General features: G+C 39.1%; 1 protein-coding gene across 1 annotated transcript; it reads left to right on the top strand.

The window, feature by feature from the left end:
- Positions 1-128: 128 nt before the first annotated feature.
- On the top strand, positions 129-4,426 carry LOC6498380 (glutamate receptor ionotropic, kainate 2). Its single transcript, XM_032455488.2, has 13 exons — positions 129-494; positions 554-700; positions 757-819; positions 1,329-1,538; positions 1,595-1,806; positions 1,867-2,025; positions 2,094-2,252; positions 2,309-2,589; positions 2,657-2,846; positions 2,903-3,264; positions 3,322-3,752; positions 3,816-4,075; positions 4,139-4,426. Exons 1-13 carry the CDS (start codon positions 413-415, stop codon positions 4,319-4,321), a joined length of 2,739 nt encoding a protein of 912 aa, XP_032311379.1. The 5' UTR covers positions 129-412; the 3' UTR covers positions 4,322-4,426.
- Positions 4,427-20,869: the final 16,443 nt, after the last annotated feature.

The raw sequence follows: 20,869 nt of genomic DNA, 5'->3' as shown, positions 1-20,869 counted from the left end.
AAAGCCATTTTTTAAGCATGTGATGCACCACTTATCCCGTTGTGGAGGCGTCCGTCTCGCCTAATTTTAGAGCACACATATTTATTGGTTCATTTCCAGCTAGAGATCGCAGGAGATCACTCCGTCCGCCGAACAAATGAGACTCCGGCACTCACGGCAGTGGTTGTGCTTGACGTAAAAACAAAAAGTTCTCTCGTAGATTCGCTCCAAAAAACGTATTTTTTGTGCGGCCTCCCCAGTGCTTGGCCAACTTTTCCCCCGAACAGATCGAGTCCATTTATTTTTTGTGTGTCGAGCGATCGGAAAAGATCCAAATATATTTCCTATACGAATCTCGAATGTCGGACCAAGTGCTGTGAACTGAATCACTTGTTAAAAACTGACCTAATTATGACCTGCCACAGATGACACGATGTTCGCGTTACGGTTTTTCCTGTTTGCCACTTTGGCGCTATCCAGTTACGCCAACGATGAGGTCCTGGTTTTGAGAGTCGGTTAGTGTGTGTTTTTCGATTGTCTGTAAAAGTCATTTACGAAATGTGATTTCCTTTAGGAGCCATCTTTTTCGATACGGAGATGAAGCTGGCCGAAGCCTTCGATGCGGCAGTGGAGGAAGTGAATGCAATAAATCCCAGCTTGAAGTTGGATGCCATCAAGCATTATCTGACTATAGACGACAGCATTGTCCTGCAAGAGATCTGTGAGTTGGTGAAATGTAAGGAATTTATTGGGAGACATTATGATTTTACTCCTTAGCTTGTGACTTGATTGGAAATGGTGTGGTGGCTATTTTCGGACCAAGTTCAAAGACAAACAGCGGTAAGTTGCTTTCTTCTTTCTAGTCAACATACCCATCATTAAATTATTTTTAAACAAAATCTTATGGTCTGCCGTCACAAAATAATGCCAGTCTGCAGCACCACGCTGAAACATATATAAATTCCATTTGGATAATACAGAGAGACAAATGGAGGGCGCGGAGCAGAGTCTGTCACGGTTCGGCTGAGAGTCTTGGACGAATCTCTAAAGGCTCGTCAACCTCGTTAATGATTCTTCAAATCATCTAAACACACTCACACATGTTTGCCATTAAAATGATGCCTTCTGGCTTCAGATCTCTATAGTTTGCTAGACGGAGACAATTTGAACAATTGCCAAGAAAAATCGCATTTGATTTTTAGGTTTTGTGCTCTTTGTGTTTTGCTCGGAATGGTTATTGTGTGTTTTGTTAGTTCCCCGCATAATTCTAAACAAAATAGCCAAGGCAATTGATTTATCTCTCACTCTCATTAAATACAAAATCTTTATGTTTCTCTGTTTACATTCAGACATCGTGGAGGTGCTCTGTAATACGACAGGTATACCCCACTTGCAGTTCGATTGGCCGCCCCAAAAGTCGGCTAGGGAAGGTCTTAACCACCAGATGACCATTAATGTGGCGCCCATGGAATTGATTCTCTCCACTGCCATACTGGATGTCTTGGCTAGTAAGAGTTTCAACTGGAATTCCTTCACCCTTGTCTACGAGAAAGGCACCAGTGGGTATTGCATCTCTATGTACTTTCATATCTTTGATCTAATTATACTTCCCTAGATCTGAATCGGCTTCAGCACATATTGGCCTGGAAGCAGCTCCACAAGACAGGCATTAAAATTCGGCAATTTGAACGTGGCGATGACTACCGGGTTCTCTGGAAACAAATCAGTACTGCCAATGAAAAGTATGTGCTCCTCGACTGCCCCCCTGATATTTTAGTAAATGTAATCAACGCCTCTATTGGATTTAACATGACCGGTGCATTTAATGTAAGTTTTGAACATCTTGAGACCCAAAACCGTTTATTAAAATAATTTAAATATTTACAGCATTTGTTTTTAACGAATCTGGATACTCATATTAGTGGAATAGATCGTTTCTACTCAAAGGAATTCACTGTATCGATTGCCGCCATCAGGATACGAAACTACATTCCACCGCCAGTTCACGATGAAATCGATGTATTTGACAATGAAGTAGACGACAGGGTAGGATAATACTATTTCTTATTTTTTCTTATGAAAATACTATTTCTTATTTTAACCTATATTTAAAGTTTAATTCGCTGGAAACCCAACTACTTTACGACTCAGTGGTTTTGTTCTACAACGCTCTTCTTGAGTTGAGTCAACGGTCTGGATTCTACGCGCCCCAGACCAGGTGTGGTCTAGGATTTTGGCAACCAGGACCACGATTGGTTGAACAAATGAAGAATGTATGTTTTTGTATTTAGGAAAGAATAGGAATCTTATATTTATTTAAAAATTCCAGATATCCCCGAAGCAAGCCAAGCCTCCTTTCAAGACCCAAAAACTACATATAAATGCTGATGGCCAGCGGGATGACTTTAATCTGGACGTTTATAATCCCATTATCGATCGGGTGAACTATATCTGGAACAAGGAATTTCAACTTGTCAGCTATGAGAAGATAAGGGAAAACTCTACCCAGGCCATGAAGCAGAAACGGCTGGAGGACAAAGTGGACTTCTCCCAGAAACCTGTCCGCTATAAGATTGCAACGCGTGTGGGTGAACCCTACTTTAGTTGGCGGTTGGTTTCCAACAAAATGTTTCAGTGTTAAATGTGTGTTAATATTAAATACAGATTACCATTTTAGTGAAGAACCAGAGGGTGTTCACTACGAGGGAAACGATCGCTTCGAGGGCTATGTAGTGGACCTTATTTACGATTTGGCCCAGGAATGTAAATTCGAGTTCGACTTCGAGCCAGTGAAGGATAATAAGTATGGAAGCTACGATCCGACCACCGATGAATGGGATGGAATTATTCGAGCCTTGATTGATAATGTAAGAAAATAGTATATTTAATTAAACATTATATTTCTAATAACCTTTTTCCTTAGCATGCACAAATAGGAATTTGTGACTTGACCATCACCCAGGCTCGTCGATCGGTTGTGGACTTCACGGTCCCCTTCATGCAACTGGGCATCAGCATCCTCGCCTACAAGAAACCTCCACCTGAGCCAAACGAATACGGATTCCTTAAACCCTACAATTTTGAGGTCTGGCTGTATGTTATCATAGCCATGGTGATCAGTGCAATTGCCTTGATTATAACTGGCCGAATGGATCGATTGGAGTGGGAGAAGCCGGTGGAAAATGAAAACAATGAACTGGAACAGGAGAATATATGGCATATGCGAAATACTCTGTGGCTGGTATTGGGCTCCATGCTTAACCAGGGATGCGACCTTTTGCCCAGGTAAGAGAGCTAAAGGAGATCATATGATAGCCAGTACTACTGCTGATTCCATTTAAGGGGCGTTCCCATGCGCCTGTTGACCGCATTCTGGTGGATCTTCGCCCTGCTCGTCTCGCAAACCTACATTGCCAAGTTGGCGGCCTTCGTCACCTCGTCAAAGATCTCTAATGACATAGCCTCCCTCCATGATCTCGTCGACCAGAACAAAGTGCAGTTTGGCACCATTCGAGGAGGCGCCACCTCGGTCTATTTTTCCGATTCAAATGATACTGAGAACCGGATGGCTTGGAACAAAATGCTATCCTTCAAGCCGGATGCCTTCACCAAGAGCAACGAAGAGGGTGTTAAGCGTGTCAAGGTGAGCAAGGGCACCTACGCCTTCCTGATGGAGACCACCAGCCTGCAGTACCACGTTCAGCGAAACCTCGATCTAATCCAGATCGGGGAAGCTTTCGGCCAGAAGCACTATGGCATAGCTGTTCCGCTTAGTAAGTTTCAAAGAGTTGTGCGAATTTCAAAATTCTAAAAATATTTGTCCCCTATCTTTACAGACTCCCAGTTTCGTTCCAATCTAAGCGTGGGGATTCTCAGGCTCAGCGAAAAAGGAAGACTGTACTATTTTCGAAACAAATGGCTCAACACAAATGATAGTTCCAGTGACACAGGACCCGAGCCCGTCGATGACGGCAAACTTGATATGGAATCGGTGGGTGGACTGTTCGTGGTGCTCATAGTGGGAGTGATTATTGCATTTATAATTGGAGTGGGCGAGTTCCTGAGGCATGTGCAGCGCATAGCCCTGAAAGAAAAAGTAAGAAAGAGTATTTCCACTTCAAAGCTATAACCTATTAATGGATATGATCCTTCTTTGCAGATAACCCCTAAGATGGCCTTGAAGGCTGAAGTCCTGTTTCTGATTCGTTTTTGGGAAACCAAAAAGCCACGTCACACCTATCAACGGAGCAGGGACTCCACTTCTACCGGCTATTCCTCAATGGAGCAAATGTCCACTATGTCCAGTGGGAAAAAAAGAAAGAATGCTAGAAAGGATAATTAGAATAGTGAAAAGGCTTGCAATCATTCAGTGAAATATTTTAGGCCTAAAACTAGTCATAAAAATAACTGAAAAATTGGAACTATTTAAATATAATATTGTATAATAATAAAAATTGAATTTAAACTAAAAAAGCTAAAGGCTTCTTAATACTAAAGGCAGTAAAAGACAATAAATCTATCCATAATATCAAAAATATTTTTCCAGTAAAGTCAATTAATATACCCAATAACCATTAGTAAATCTCTTAACCCGTTTATTAAATTATCAACTTAAACTAAACCTTTAGCGAATTTTCAGAAAATTTTAAAACTGGATCAATACAGATACAGGCCCAAAGCCATTGAATTTTTATGACCTAACAAGCAAATTTTGGACTGCGTTTTGTTCTGTTTCCGACCACTTCGATGAGCACATCCCGCATCAAAATACACACTCTGTGGGCCTTTAGTAACCAACATAAAAAAGGCCGGGCTATGGAATTCGAAACTGGGGATGGGAGGAGGTGGAGCCATGGTGAAAGGGTCAAGTGTCTGGGCTGCGTTCGGGCCAGATACTTGGATTATGGGAGTTAAGCCGCTTGCCCGCAGCTCACTCAATGTGTAAGCCGCTTCAAGGCAACTGCCGGCCAATTTCGCCTTAAAGTTAAATGCTACTCAACGCATAAACATTCCACCTCAGACAATTCGGCGTCCAGAACGCGGCTCCTCGAAATTTCAGGTCGTTGGAGTCGCGGGAAATGCAAGCAGCCGATTAACAAACGACATCGTCGTCCTGCCAAATGGCTATGGTTTGTATTGCGCTTTGTAATTTAAATGGCCCTTTTACGGTGCTGGCTATAAAATGTACAAATAAGGGTTAATTATGGCCCGGTAATTGACGCCAAGCCTGCCAACACAAGAAACCCAAATTTGTGGGTGGAAATGGCTGACGGGAATGTTAAGTAGAGCGGGTAAAAAACTTTTTTTGTGAGGCAGGCCTCTCTTCAAAATTAAAGCTGTGTGTTGTAGAGAAATAAAAATGCCATCAAACGATGGCAAATATAAGGATTTTTTGGCTAAGAACCATTTGCCTATGAATATTGCAAGGGATTCCCTCAAACAATTTGAAAAAATATAAAATGTATTCGAAATAATTAAAATATTGATAATCTGATGAGAACTGGCAGAGATATAGGCCCCCTCTTTAAGATGGACTATTTTTATCCGATTCTGAAGCGGAATACCTTGAATAATTTGCAGATCGATTTTCCATAATTCTGCGTCAAAATTTGAGAACAAACTATTTTATTCGATCCGCCACGTAAGGGACGTATTACCTGCAGGTCCTGATTCTGTCTTCCTTCTTACTGGTCACATCGTCACGCATATTCCTGGCGGTATGCTGGGAGCGAAATTTGGCGGTGTATGGATCCTGGTCATTGGCATTCTCTCCACCGTCGTGTTCACTCTGCTCTTTCTCTCTGGCGATCTTCCTGGGCGGCATGGTTTTCTGGCCGCCTGGGTCCCGGCAAACGAGTGATGTAAACTAGGTGTTAGGTGGTGGTCAGGTGGCTTGTTTTGTAGATATCTTGTATGTAACTTACTCTTTCTTGCAGACTCCTCCAAGCTACAGGAAGCCGTCGCCGCATCCCTAGGCCCGGTCATTTTCATGGTGGGCGCCTCCTATTCCGGCTGTTGTCGTGTCCATGTCGTCGGTTTCTTCACCATCTGCATGGGTCTTATGGGTGCCTTCTATTCCAGCATGAAACTAAGTTCTATGTACATAAGTCCCAACTATGCGGTCACTTTCAGGGCCAACGGCCAACGATCACCAACGGCATTGGTGCAATCACTGGAGTGATCACGCCATACATGGTCGGAGTGATGGCACCACATCTAAGAGTACAAGAATAAATTTCTTTGTTCTATTCCAAATAATTTATTTAATCCTATTGCGCTTCACTGGCTGTACCTTGGCCAATTTCGATTCGATATTATTTTATGTGAAATTAATGAGGGGGCAATACTATATGGCCCCCAGCAATGGCAGATATTTATGAAGGGAAATGCGCAAACACGCATTGACTGCTTCAATCGCAACTTACAGTTTCTTGTAAAAGAGTTGTGGAAGTATGGCAGGGACACGTGTTCCAAGCCACGCATGCATAAAAAAAAAATATTACAACAAAAAACATTTAAAAAAAAAATTACAATAGAAACTGAAACTCTACAATAGAAAAAGCAATTTACAACAAAAAGTACAATAACAACAAAAACAATAAACATTACAAAAACAAGAAACGAAATAAACAAAAAATAAAAGATTTTATTTTCAGTTTTCCGGCTTGCTTAAGTGCAACCTATGAGAATCGAGGAGGAGGGCGCTATTTTTTAAATTAATTTTTTTAGTTTTATCAATTGAATTTCTACCAAATTCAAGGATCTTCAGCAATGTTATTATATGCAAAATAACGGTAAAATTGTACCCTTCATTGCTGATCCACTTCAATGTGCCCTTTAAAGAAGGCAACAGAAATATGAATGTATACATTTTGAGATTTATAATTTGTAAAAAAACTCATTTTCCTTTCAAAATTATAGAAATATTAAGTTGTTTGTACGCTTATCTAGGCAACTAAATTTCAGATTATATTGTACAGTTATAAAATAAATTACCAACAATAAAAACATTACAAAATGTCAACATTACTTAAAGTCCCAGCTTAAATAATTTTATATTTATTCAGAGATCTATTAAACAAAGATTAAAATGTGATAAACTTAATATTTGAAGGTATTCCGCTAGAGGATCGGATGGGCAGGGTAGACCCTGTCCTTTCCCTGAATAATATTTCCTTCTTAGATTTTGATTCTAAGGAGAATCCACAATTCGTTTAATGTATTCCGTTTAAGAATCGGATGGAAGTTGGCAAAGATATAGCCATCACTGGGGGCCATATTGGGCATCCCAGCATTCTTAATCATTTCGAAGGGGATCCCCCAGAAAATGGGACGAAAAATCTAAAAAATATTTTTTTCTTAGATTTTGATGCAGAATAATAAAGAATCGATCCACAATTCGTTTAAGGTATTCCGTTTAAGAATCGGATGGAAATTGGCAAAGATATAGCCATCACTGGGGGCCATATTGGGCATCCCAGCATTCTTCATCATTTCGAAGGGGATCCCCCAGAAAATGGGACGAAAAATCTAAAAAATACTTCGTTCTTAGATTTTGATGCAGAATGATAAAGAATTAATCCACAATTCGTTTAAGGTATTCCGTTTAAGAATCGGATGGAAATTGGCAAAGATATAGCCATCCCTGGGAGCCATATTGGGCATCCCAGCATTCTTCATCATTTCGAAGGGGATCCCCCAGAAAATGGGACGAAAAATCTAAAAAATATTTTGTTCTTAGATTTTGATGCAGAATGATAAAGAATCAATCCACAATTCGTTTAAGGTATTCCGTTTAAGAATCGGATGAAAATTGGCAAATATATAGCCATCGCTGGGGGCCATATTGGGCATTCCAGCATTCTTCATCATTTCGAAGGGGATCCCCCAGATAATGGGACGAAAAATCTAAAAAACATTTTGTTCTTAGATTTTGATGCAGAATGATAAAGAATCAATCCACAATTCGTTTAAGGTATTCCGTTTAAGAATCGGATGGAAATTGGCAAAGATATAGCCATCGCTGGGGGCCATATTGGGCATTCCAGCATTCTTCATCATTTCGGAGGGGATCCCCCAGATAATGGGACGAAAAATCTAAAAAATACTTCGTTCTTAGATTTTGATGCAGAATAATAAAGAATCAATCCACAATTCGTTTAAGGTATTCCGTTTAAGAATCGGATGGAAATTGGCAAAGATATAGCCATCGCTGGGGGCCATATTGGGCATCCCAGCATTCTTCATCATTTCGAAGGGGATCCCCCAGAAAATGGGACGAAAAATCTAAAAAATACTTCGTTCTTAGATTTTGATGCAGAATGATAAAGAATCGATCCACAATTCGTTTAAGGTATTCCGTTCAAGAATCGGATATAAATATATATATGGCAAATATATAGCCATCGCTGGGGGCCATATTGGGCATCCCAGCATTCTTCGTCATTTCAAAAAGGGTCCCGAATCGTTAAAAGTCAAGAAGCTCAAGAATCTGGGGAAAATTAATAATGATATAGACTTGCTCGTTTTGGAAGTCCTTCCCTATTCCATTGATGGATAATATCCCTTGAAAGCAAAACCAAATCGGTGTAAAAAAAATTCCTATAAATTATGCTCTCATTAAGGAAAGGCTTGGGCAAAAGCTGCAAACACTTAATTTAATATTCGGGTTGCTCATCTCTGTCAAAAGTGACAGACCCACAAGCTTATTAACCCATGTCAGCAACGCCCTCAGGCAACAATTCGCCGGACGGATGTTGGCTGTATCAACACCATGGAACAGCAACACGGAAAACAAAAGTTTCTTTTTACCAAAGAAACAAAAAACAGAAAACAAAAAACGCATAAAACCCGACGCAGTCGATTGCCCCATCGACGGAGCGGAAACAATTGACTCGATTACATGGCAAACAAAAACAACTTGCCAAGATAAACATGACAGACCAATAAAAGCAACAAAAAAGGGCAGCAAAAAACCAGAAAAACAAAAAAGCCAAAAAGAAAAAACTTCACAAAACATTATGGCAAACAGTGCGTGTGAAGGGATGTCGACCATGTTGTGGGGACTACATACATATGTGGTAGGGGTGGGACTCCAATCGAGTGTGTGACGACCCCAGTTTAGTTTCCGGGATTTTCCAAACTAGATTTCTTTCCGTTTTGGACAGGGCTCCATATTCGTTTTGATTTGAATAAATGCTTTTTGGTCCTTTTATCCTTTATTTTATTGGCTGAATTGTTTTAGCTGTGGCGAGTCCTTAAACCACATTGTACAATTTTTGTTATTGTTATTTCTGCCACAGTTTCACGTTTTTTCGTTGTTTTGTTTTAACGTGAAGCCAGATTCTAAAAAACCACAAATTGTTTTATAGCTTGGGTGGTTTATATTGCGGATAAAATATTAATTGGTATTTATTGGTAAGACTTTTATAATAAACCTGCCGGGTTATGGTACTGTTTTGTTTGGTTTGTTGGCTAATTTGTTTATAGCCATGGTAGGATTTTAATACAATAATTTGAAGAAAAAAGAGGGAAAGGTTTATTCTTTTGTATAGGGATCCAATATTTTTTTTCTATATCGTAGTTTCTTAAGGAATAATATTATATATAAAAAATGTTTAAGCTTGAAAAGTTTCAGAGAATATTTATGGTGGAATAAAGGTATGAATATCCTTCATTTTATTCAATCAATTATACTACCCACTTCTCGTTTGCGGTCATTGCGTATACGCACCGTTGCCCCTTTGTCAGTGAATATTTGGTTGATTTTTATTTTCGATTTCGAAGCCAGAACTCTCTGAAAGCAGTGGGCTGCAAACAAATCTACACGAACTTTTGATTTCAAGCAAATCACAATGCATTTTAAACAACAAGTTGCCAGGCCAGTCGCAACTCTTATGATAATTATGGCACGTGCTGTCCACGTTATGCGGGTGAGGGGAGCCAATTTGCTTCCGTCGATGACAAGCACTTCGATGACTCCAGCGAATTTCACTTAAAAAAATTATTTTATTTTGTTTTTGTACTTAACTTTTAATAAGAGAGATACATATTTTTCTCCACCTATCTTGAGAAGTTTCTTATTTTCAGGTATTTGAGCATATTAAAACCATTTTAATTTCTCCCAGTATAGAGATTGCCTGAGAGCTGCAAATTTCGGGAAATTCGACCAGCTAACCAGCAGAAAGCAAGCTGGCAAATAAAAACAGAACCAAAACAATGAGGAAAACAGGCAGGGAGGGCCGAACAGCCTGGAGCTTGGGCACGGGTTCCTGCTCGGGTTCATGTAGGGAAGACAGAGGAGCAATGGACCCTCGTAGGCTCCGTCATAGGCTCAAATTCAATATGGCGTCGTAGAGGAAGTGCTGCAGACGCAGCTGCATGTGCATCCTAGGTAACTGGAGTGAGTTAGCGTGGGTGGGTCGGTGGGTGGTATGTGCGTGGGTGGGCATTCTCATTGAACCAACAGCTTGTGGCGTCAATTTGCGGACATTATTGTTTCATGACTGCCAACTGCGTAGCGGGCAGCGAGAAAGGGGCATCCAGTGGATAGGGGGCAGTGAAGAGTGGTCTCTAAGCAAAACCACCCAAAACTCGCCGCAATCACGGGATAACAATTTTGGGACCATCTCAACGCAGCCACTGGCTGGGGTGTTGTATTTCTATTTTTGTGACGCAACTGCATTAAAAACAACAACCAGATCAGCTGCCGGGGCTACGATACATCGGGGCTCATTCCAATTTTTGATTATTTGCACGGTTTGCGCGAAAAATTAATTGCGGCGCTAGTTTTTGTTTTCACTGACCGAATTGTCGATTTTCCGCTGCTTCAAAGATCACATTTCCACACAGAAAATGCAATCGATTGGGACTCGAAATAATGCAGCCATACCGAATGCTTAGTTGGCGTCACTATTGTATATCAATTATAGAGGTTTTGTTATTTCAAAAGATAATAAAAAAAGAATGTTTCCAATTGTCAGTAAATCAACAGAAAATGTATAATTTAATTTAGTGGAATGTGAAATATTTTAGCCGAGAGGTTAATCAATTTGGCTGAGATATTTATAATTAGAGCATGAAATTCCCTACTTTTTTTTCTATTTTTTCTACATACTTTGAATACCTGTACTTAAAAATTCATTTTAATTAAACATTTGTTTTTATAAACTGATAGTCACTTATTAAATTGTATTCATATATTCAGTAAAAAAAAAGAATTGAAAGAAGTTTTATTTATTAATACATTTTTTTTGTTGTAAAGTTTGACTAGGTTCTAATGGTTGTTTCAATTAGCTGTTCCCATCTTACCAACACGCATACGTTGACCAGGTCTATTATTTCCCTAGAAGTATTACGCACAAAGTGCATGGCACATGTCGGTATGAAAGTCATTAGGCAATGTGAACATATCGACACGAAGGGTTAGAATAGTCCATGCTCCCCACATGCAAACGAAAATAAGACCCCGACCGTGGTCATTATGCGGCTGGCATTTCATGGCCCAAGTGCTTATTTGGACACATTGCAGAGGTCGAAGGAGCAGAGGGCGCCTTCAACTGGCAGTTCAACTTTTTAGTTTACTCGCAGTTTTTTCCCCTTTTTTTCTGCGCCAGCTCGACCATTTCAGGCGAAGCACTTAAAAATCGACACGGTATGCAGTTATTTGTTATTTACTGTTTTTGGGAAAATTGCTTACTTGGGAGTCGGCCTGGTCCGGTCCGGTGCGGTCCTCGACCAGCTGCCTGAAAGCCATCTACTTCCATGGAGTATATCTCTAGTTTTCAATCAGCCTAATGACAGAGACGGTCGGAATTTGCTTTTTAATTAAAAGAAAATACCATTCAACATTGTCGAAAAGCAGACACTCGAAAAACTCAACTATTTGCAGCACAAAACTTGCGAAAAGAAAAACCCGATGGAGATAAAGAGCCATAGAGAAGTAGAGTCATAATAACAATAATAAACAAGTTAGCCACTTCATTTTGAATGGTCCGGCGACGTTCTGATAGCTACTTAGTGCCAATATTAAAATCCAACCACAAAGCCAAACGAAGCTTGCTTTTTCAAATACTTCAAATAGATAAACAGCGACGACATCGAGGCAACATCAATGTGGACCCAGAAAAAATCATCAGAGAAAGTTAATCAATATTTATATTGAAGGATACAACTTATTTTAAATAAAAATAAATATATTTTATACGAATTATACACCATGCATCCTTCAAATAAAGAAAAGACTAAAAGGAACGTCCTAAGAAATGCATCCTTAAAGTGCTGCATTTTTATTTTAGTTTAAAGTTTATATTTTTTTAAATCAAAAAATTTCTTTGGTTTGGTTGTTTTGTTTCCTAAACCCATTTCGTGAATCCAAGTCCAAAGTAAACTACTCCACCGCTTTAGCTAATGACACTTTATGGAGCCAACAGTCTACTGATTTTCCAAACTGTCATAGCCCCTGAGCTCTGTATTTGGTGTCTGGGTAATGTGCTTGAGCCTCTTGTCTGTGGAAAGTTTTTTAAACCGAAGGCGTAAGTTCCAAGTGTGCTTGGCACTGTGATGGTCCTTAATACTTTTCTATTTATGCTTTTCACAGAACTCTTTTTTGGGTGAACTAGTGTCAGAAGTGGTCAAGGTGGATTTGTTTTGTATATGCTACAGGATTAAGTGTATGAAGTCTTTTTGCCTGTAGATTTCCTCATTTAAATGTATCATTAGCATCTAAGTAGTTCCGAGGAGGCGTGTCCGCCTCTTCAATTTTAACTACTTCCGCCGCACAATGCAAGCAGAAAATAAATTAAACTCCCTAGGACTAGGTATTCAGGGATATAGACTAGAGATACCTATTATGAAGATGAAAATGTTTATATATGCCACTAGTTATCCAAGAAGCTTACTTTCTTGTAATTTATTTAAATTTTAAGAAAGTTTTAGGTTTCTTTGGAATGGAAAAATATACCCCTCATTTTATATGCACTGGGTATTGACATTTAGCCCCCAACCATTTATTGTCCGCACATAAAATACAACTTTCTCATTCGATTGTCTGTCTCGGCTATAAACGGAAAAAATTTACGCGCTGCAAACATGCAACTTGTGGCTGGTTACTTAAGTCAAGGTTCTCCAGAACTAATACAAGGGGTAATTGCAATTCACCCTCGAATGGGGCATGTGTGGTGCAGTCGGAATTTTTTACTCGTTAGCCAAGAGCCCCCAACTACGCTCCACATGCCACTGAAGAAACTTTGTAATTGAAATCAAGTGTGTAAAGTGAGCTGGAAATCAAATCTAATGCAATACACATGAACACTTTCATAAAGGATCGCCAAGAACTTTTACGCCCTCAATAGAAATGGAAGACAAAAGCAATATACCTGCACTGCTATAAAATAATGCTTAATGTTAGGATTGTAAATTAAATTTAATAAATAAGTTTGCTATTAACAATTGTATTGGAAATAATGCAAGTAGGTAATTATTTTTCTTTTAAGTTTAAAAAACATTCAAACTTAATAAGAATTTTTCACAGTCGACTTGCTTTCAGAAAACTTGACCATTTGTTTTGATTAAAGATGGGAAACATTTAGGAAAGCTGTAACAAGAAACTGATTCAGGAATTGTTGAAAAGTGTTTGCCAACTGTTTGCATTTTCTATTCACAGTTACGGGTCTCATATTTCACTTGAATGGGTTTTGCGACAATGGGTTAATGTACACATGTACAATGTGTTTCAAGGGTTGATCGATGTTTTGTATTAATTGACAATTTTAATTTGAGTTTCATGACTATATGATGGAGGTACTCATTTCAATCCAAGCCCATATCAATTTTTCCTTTGTCTGTAGATATTGGTTGCCTATTTTGGAGGCTGATTGATTAATTTTTACAGATTTGTTCACTTAATTGATTTTCAAAGGTTGTCTATTCATATCAGTGACATCATTTAGGGCATTCATCTTGTTACGTAATTAATCATGAAAATCGGAAAGCTATTTCATAAAATTGACTGTACATCGATTGCACACACATTTTAGAATAGGGGCCATAATTAATTTCGTATTCATTAGAAGATGTATAATTAATAAGAAAATAATTCGGGCAGCAACATGCAAAATTCACGAAAGTCATCTAAATACTAAATTTCAAATCAATTTAGCAAAATCCCCCATCGCACGCACTCATGGGCAGAATTATGTCCACATAGATATATACCTTAAGATATAGGTATGTATATACATATAAATGGATGTATGTGAGTGCACATGTTCGTAGGCACGTGCAATTGAGCATCTATAATCACTGGAATTTATCTAAAGTAGGCAGTAAGCGAGAATCAGGATGTCGGCATCAAGGCAACGACGACGAAATTTGCATAAACTTGGTGGACATTCGAGGCATCTGAGGATATGCAACTGCCACTGCAGCAGCAACAGCAACATCAACAGCAACGGCAACAGAAAATGCAACTGTGTACACCGCCCTACTGAGATGCATCCCGCAGATAGGCAGGAACTGCAATTGAAGATATTTGTCATGCCCATGACGGGCCGAGGACGATGACGATGACGGGTGGTTCGAGCAACTTGGTTAATTATAATGGGTGAGCCATTTGGGGGGAGTAAGATGATTGCGATCTGGGGGGTTGGGGCTGCAGCGGGGTAATCCTGCCGAGGACGCTGGCAAATTGCAATTCCAAGGGAGCCGACGACCGGAAGGAAGTGTAAAATTCAAATATGACAAATGACATGAACTTAAGCGGCTCCTGACTACAACAGAGACAAGAGTGTGCCGGGTTATGGAAATTATTAATATCGTAATATCTTGCCATAATTTCATGGAGAAATGCAATGTCGTACAACAACACTCGGGGTCTTAATTAGTATTTTCGTAATTTATCAATTTGAATTCTGGTGCAATGGCAAATATTTTGATGACTTTAAATTCCACAATTGGTCACCTCTTAGTGCAGGCAGATGGAAAATTGGTCTGATGGCCGCTCATCCTGGAGGGGAGCGTGCATGTGAGTTTGCGAGTGAAGGTGTAAGATTAGCTTATGTAAGCTTTTGAGATTCTTGTGTAACAATGCGTATGACTTTGCTTGCAAAATATAATTCTAAGCTACTTGAAACCCAATGGAGGAAAATCAAGGTAATTGGTTTCAGATGCGTTTAAAGGAATATGAAATATGACCTTCATCGGATTATTAATTAGAAACTTTAATTAGAGTAGAACTTTTTTTAGCCTACTTTTAAGCTGACATGTACCACCCCTCGTATACGCGATATGATCTGTGAATAGATTTCAATGGTATACCTTCTAGCTAGACTACTTAGTTGACCATAAGAAATTATCCTCGTCTCTATTTTTTATAAAATTTATCACAATATTTTTAGAATTCAAGGAGGATTGGTTACTTGTTGACTTGATCTTAGTTTCCTTCAATTTCAATGACTCGGAAAATCTACAGTGTCACATATAAAGTTTCAAGGATCAAATGGACTGCCAGCACTAAAATTGAGATGTTAAATACTAGCAGTGACGCTGCAGGTGTCTCACAATCCGGGGACGGGTCTCCATGTTCCGTTTAGCCGGCTGCGGTTTCACGCACACCCTCCTCCACACTGTCGCCTGTAATCCCAGGCGCGACTGGGGGCAGGCATCGCTCCGCCGAACCAGATTACAGGGCCAGTGGTGAAAAACTAGAAACACGACAACAATAAAAAGTGGCTGGCTGCTGACACAAAAAAAGCTGAAACCCGGTGACTGCTCTAAAAACAATTTGATATTTGGCCAGCAAAAAAAAAAGCACAATCGAAAAGAAGGGGAAAGGGAAGCTACACAGCAGGGGCCATAAAAAATTAGTAGGTCTGGCCAGAAGAGAGAGTCCGGGAAACTCACGTTATCAGCAAACGCCATCATCGGCCGACCTGACGGACGTTGTCAACACCCAAATCCAAACAAGGACTCCAGCGCAGGACACGACAGCATAGCACACCACAGTGGAGACACATCACCAGAGTGGAGAGGAGATGGGACAGAAGTCACAGAGGCCAGACTAAGGAGTCAAATGCACAGGCGCCTATAACTTGGCAAGCGAAATCAAATTCTGGCAGGGCGACAAAGCTTTGTGGCCATAATAATACGTGACCAGTCTCAGTTCTCTGGCTCGGGTCTCTGACTCCGGACAACGGTTTCGGTTTCTTAAAGTCATCGATTTGGTGAACAGCTATCCCAGAGTCTGTTGCTGCTGCAACTCATGCCTCGTGGTGTAAAGCTGAAACGCCCACTGCCCTGCATGGGTTACTTACAAATTGATGTGAATTCCTTCACATGTTCTAACCAAAACTAACACACACGCCAACCATTCATCATCATCGGCCGTAGTCGAATATTCTATTTTTTCATATAACATATATCGTCTCCCCCACCCTGTCACCTCCACACGAAGCATATATTTTTGGACTAAGAAGCGGTAAGAAACATTCATATGTGGGAGTGCGTGTGGATTTTTGTGAAAGAATAACTTTACAAGTTGCAGCCTAAGGCTATTTGCCTTAAATAAACTTTTTTTTCCCGGCTGGTAAATCCGGACCAGTACAGTGTGGCAAGGACTTTGTTTTTTGTTTGTACTACTAATAGTAGTTGGCTTAACTTCTGAGTTTATAAAATAAGAATTCTTGTAAATGGTCTTACGGACGTGACTAGATTGAAAAGTATTTACAAATTGGATATAGGACTTATAAAAAGTCTATTTGATAGTTTAAAATGGTATATTATTCATGAAATAGTGGTATATTATTCAATATAAACAATTTAGAACAAATAATTGTTACCATTTTTAACAATTTCGAACTAGTGTCCTGCTCCTTCGGCATTCCCAAGTAGCGGCTCCAACTTATGACTAGCGTTAGGTTCGGAAGAACGGCAACATATACATTTCCTGCCCTAAGATATTATCTAAGTGAAAAAGTTTATACACATATGATTTATTTACTGGCTGACCGGGTGGCTGAAAACTCCTCGTTGGTCACAACATATTATGAAGATGGTTATCGCAATTTGGCGATTAGTTATTGGATCAGGTTATAAATGATTGATGGCTGAGAGGAGACATGGAATCTAATTGGGGGAATGGCTGGTTGTATAGCATGTTGAATAATGGATACCATTATATAATGATCCAATTTGCAACCTGTTGGGACCGGGAAAAGAAAAGTCCCAAATGTTTGCCAAACATATAACAGCATTTGTAACTTGATTTAAAGTCACGACTCATGGCACTCACCAGAAGCTGACAAATTTTATTTCCGCCAAAGTCACGCACCAGGGAACTGAACCCCGCCGACCCAAATACACTTCAAAAGTGCCACCAAAGTGGGTGGTGTGTGGTTGGAAAATTCTCGCTCTGGCTACATTTATTCGAATTGTCTTTTGTGCGCTTCATTTCGCATAAACAAATCTCGGCTGTTGTGTATTTATACCGGAAACGTGCAAATAACGCCCCAGGGACTAGGGGAAGTCGAGCTCCCAAACGCTCTACAACGTGCTCCATATTGTCACCATTGTTGTGGCCTCCGCCACCGGAGCCACCTGCGTCGCTCAGATTTTTGTGTTTTTTCCCATTTCATTTTTTTTGTATGTTTTTACCCAGTTTTTCATCAACTAACATACGTAGAGCTGAAAAAAAGTTACTTGACGTTTCCGTTGCAGTTAAAAAACATGGCCAAAATACAAATAAACAAACATAAATGTCTATAAAAATGTAAGGTGGCTTAGTTCGAAGTTGAGATACTCTTTTTTTTAGAAATTTAATCAAAATAAAAGACAAAAATTAGCAATTCAAACAGGTTTCTTCTCATATCCTTTAAATCAAGAGACTAGATCCATCAATAATATATTTCTTATCTAAATTATTAAAATAAATGTTCTTATAAATGGATTAATTTGATTGGATTTAAGCCTTCAATGATATCCAATCATGTATTTGAAATGTCTATTAGTGATTGTAAAAAATGCCTGGGGTAATTATGTTTTAAGTGGCATGAATACAAAACTCGTAAACGTGTGTATTAATTGAATCATTTATAATCAACAAAATGGCATGCGATACTTTTCTCCACAAATTCAATTAAACTAATAACCAAATAAAATTTAGATTCCAGTACTCATACAAACATATGTAAATACGAATATTAAATAAGCTTATCCGTCTCACAATTGGCATGGATTTTTAATCTTAAATAGGGTACTGGGATATTCGGGTATTTTCGGTTTGCTTGCCTACGTGTTCCTGTGTGGGGGCTTTAAGGGCCTGTGTGGCAGCTTAGCGCGGTTGAATGGTTGGTTTGTTGCTTGGGTTGGCTTTTGTGTGCGCCTATTGTCAAATTGAATTGTAATAGACACGTTTTTGCAAAGGCAATGTATGAGTGCCTGTTGGCATGTGTGTGCCGGTATATTTGTGTATCAGTGCATGGCGATTTTCCTGGCACTTTACATTTGCAGCTGCGCTCGTAATGCTCGACCAGAAGCGGGACAGCGGGACAGCGGGACAGGACAAGCTGCCGTAGTCTGGTTTGGTACTGGTGTGGGTTTTTTTCCGTCCCAGCCTAGACTTAATTTTATGCAAACGAGACGTATGCGGTGTCTTCCAAGCGCATAAAAAATATTATTGCTTACATTTACACAGAGACCCTGCTGTTAGTCCTGTTGAAATTGTACCAGTCTGCTTCCTTGGCGGTTGTCCTCGCATTTGCATTTTCTTATTTAAATGTCGACTTTTAAATGACGACAAATTGTTTTGACGTTGTGTCGCTTTTTGATTTTAAAAATGCTAAGAGACAAGTGAAAAAACGTCCCTGGTGTGTGGGTTTGCATATGTATGTTGTCATGAGATTGTGTAGAAGGCTGAAAATGGGTTTTGTGTTTTTCCTTAAAGGCCGGCAGCCATTAACTGGAATTAAGTTTATTTAAGAAAATAACTAAAGTTTCTAAAAGGTCTTGGTACTGGTAAATTTGATACCCGTACCTCTGTGCTGATCTACTCATAATAATAAAACAAATATTTCCAACAAATAGCCGTGTAAATTGCCTAAAAACTATATGTGTGTATAATTTTGTGGCGTAAATCCTCGTTGACACAATTGCTCAAATATTACTTGCCAAATTAAAGTTAAATTTTTCGATTAAATGCAACCGCACTGACCCTCCGCCGCTCACATCGTCATAAGCCAATTTACAGGGCACAGTTAGCCCAATTCAAATGAAGCCAAAAGCCAAAATGTGTAAAAACTGTAACAATATTGTCACTTAATTTAATCACATTTATGGAAACCACTAATTGACTTTTGAACATTAATGCCCGAGCACCATTGAAAAGGGCCAGTATATGTACACACACTGGCCCTCGTTATGTGGCCAGTGAATTGGTCTAATGCACGAAGATGGAGCAGAAAAGCAGGGGGATGCCATCCATGAATTGGCGACAGCAGAATGTTGCCATAATTGGTATTTTTGATATGTATGCAAATTTTAGGCCGGAGCTCATAACCCCTGGCTGCTGCAGTTGCCCTCCACGTGGCTTGTGCTAATTAAATTATTATTTCCCGTACAATGGCCTGCGAAGGGAATGCATAATGTATGCGAATATTATACATTGTTTTTCAAAGTTTTGATCGGCTGTTTGAGATCGGATAAGTTTCATTATTTTGTATAGTTATTCAAAGAGATATGTGTCATATAAAGTATCACATCATCCATAGGCTTCAGTCTCTATTTATGAATCTTGTAAGCTTTTAATTAATTTAATTCGGTTCACTTGACTCCTAAAGCAGTGGGTCTTTGACTTCTATTGCTAATTGCCACTGGAAAATAGCTCCAATCAAAAACAAAATCTTTTCATTCTGGTAACAGATATTGACACATATTTCTGTGTCTGATGCCAACGTTTTTACCACGATGATTTTTTAGAAGGTTAGTAGCCTACTACATACACTTTTTAATAATTTATTCTTTAATAAACATATCATAACATAACTCATAACATATTTTATATGATTTTGTAGTTAAAATAATACTTTTAAAAATAATTTGTTTGGTAAGTCATCTTGTTTTTCTACCTTGCTGGTTAATCTATCAATTCGGCGTCAGTTTCATGGTAGCCGATAAGCTTCAGTAAGGACACATCATATTTTTATGCCGTTTATTTTTCACACGCTATCAGTTTTCAATGAATTTTCATTTATAAAACAAGTCTGCGTTTCCCACTTTACCTTTCACCTCTTCTGTTTTCATCTTTCGATTTTTTTATCAGCCAATGTTTGTTCGTCACGCCCTCGAACAGCGTGCGTCAGGAGTTCATCATGACTTTATGGGCGAGAGTACATGTGTACATAAAAAGAAAAAAAATATTGAAAACATTTTTCAAAATATCTGATCTATTGATCTAAACTTCTCTAACGAGCAAAACTGCCATGGAGGGTGGCCTTTTTAAGATTAGTCCTTTGAATACTCACAATAAAATGGTAGATAGCATTTCTATTTTTTAATGGAGCTCTGATGGTATTTTACTAAATTTGTAGGGAAAAGTAGAAGTCTAACAAATTATATATTATTTTTGAAGAGAATATATGTTTTTAAAAAGGTTTTAAGGTGTTTTATTTTATTTATTTGACTGATGCTTTTATTTTTAACTTTTTAGCTTTAATCTCTCGGTATTAAAATATATTTTCTCCACATGTATCGTGGCCAGAGTGAACATTTACAGATGTCCGGGTGTATGTTAACACGCAGCTACCGTCCACCATGCTATCGAGCACCACCCTTATCCTTTTGCTGGCTCCCATCAAGCCATCAACCCACCACCCCACCGAAATCGCCTTTCACTGCGATT

The sequence above is a fragment of the Drosophila ananassae genome, chromosome 3R, assembly GCF_017639315.1.
Source record: "Drosophila ananassae strain 14024-0371.13 chromosome 3R, ASM1763931v2, whole genome shotgun sequence".
In the NCBI taxonomy this organism is placed as follows: domain Eukaryota; kingdom Metazoa; phylum Arthropoda; class Insecta; order Diptera; family Drosophilidae; genus Drosophila; species Drosophila ananassae.
This window is presented reverse-complemented; position numbering and strand designations above follow the sequence as displayed.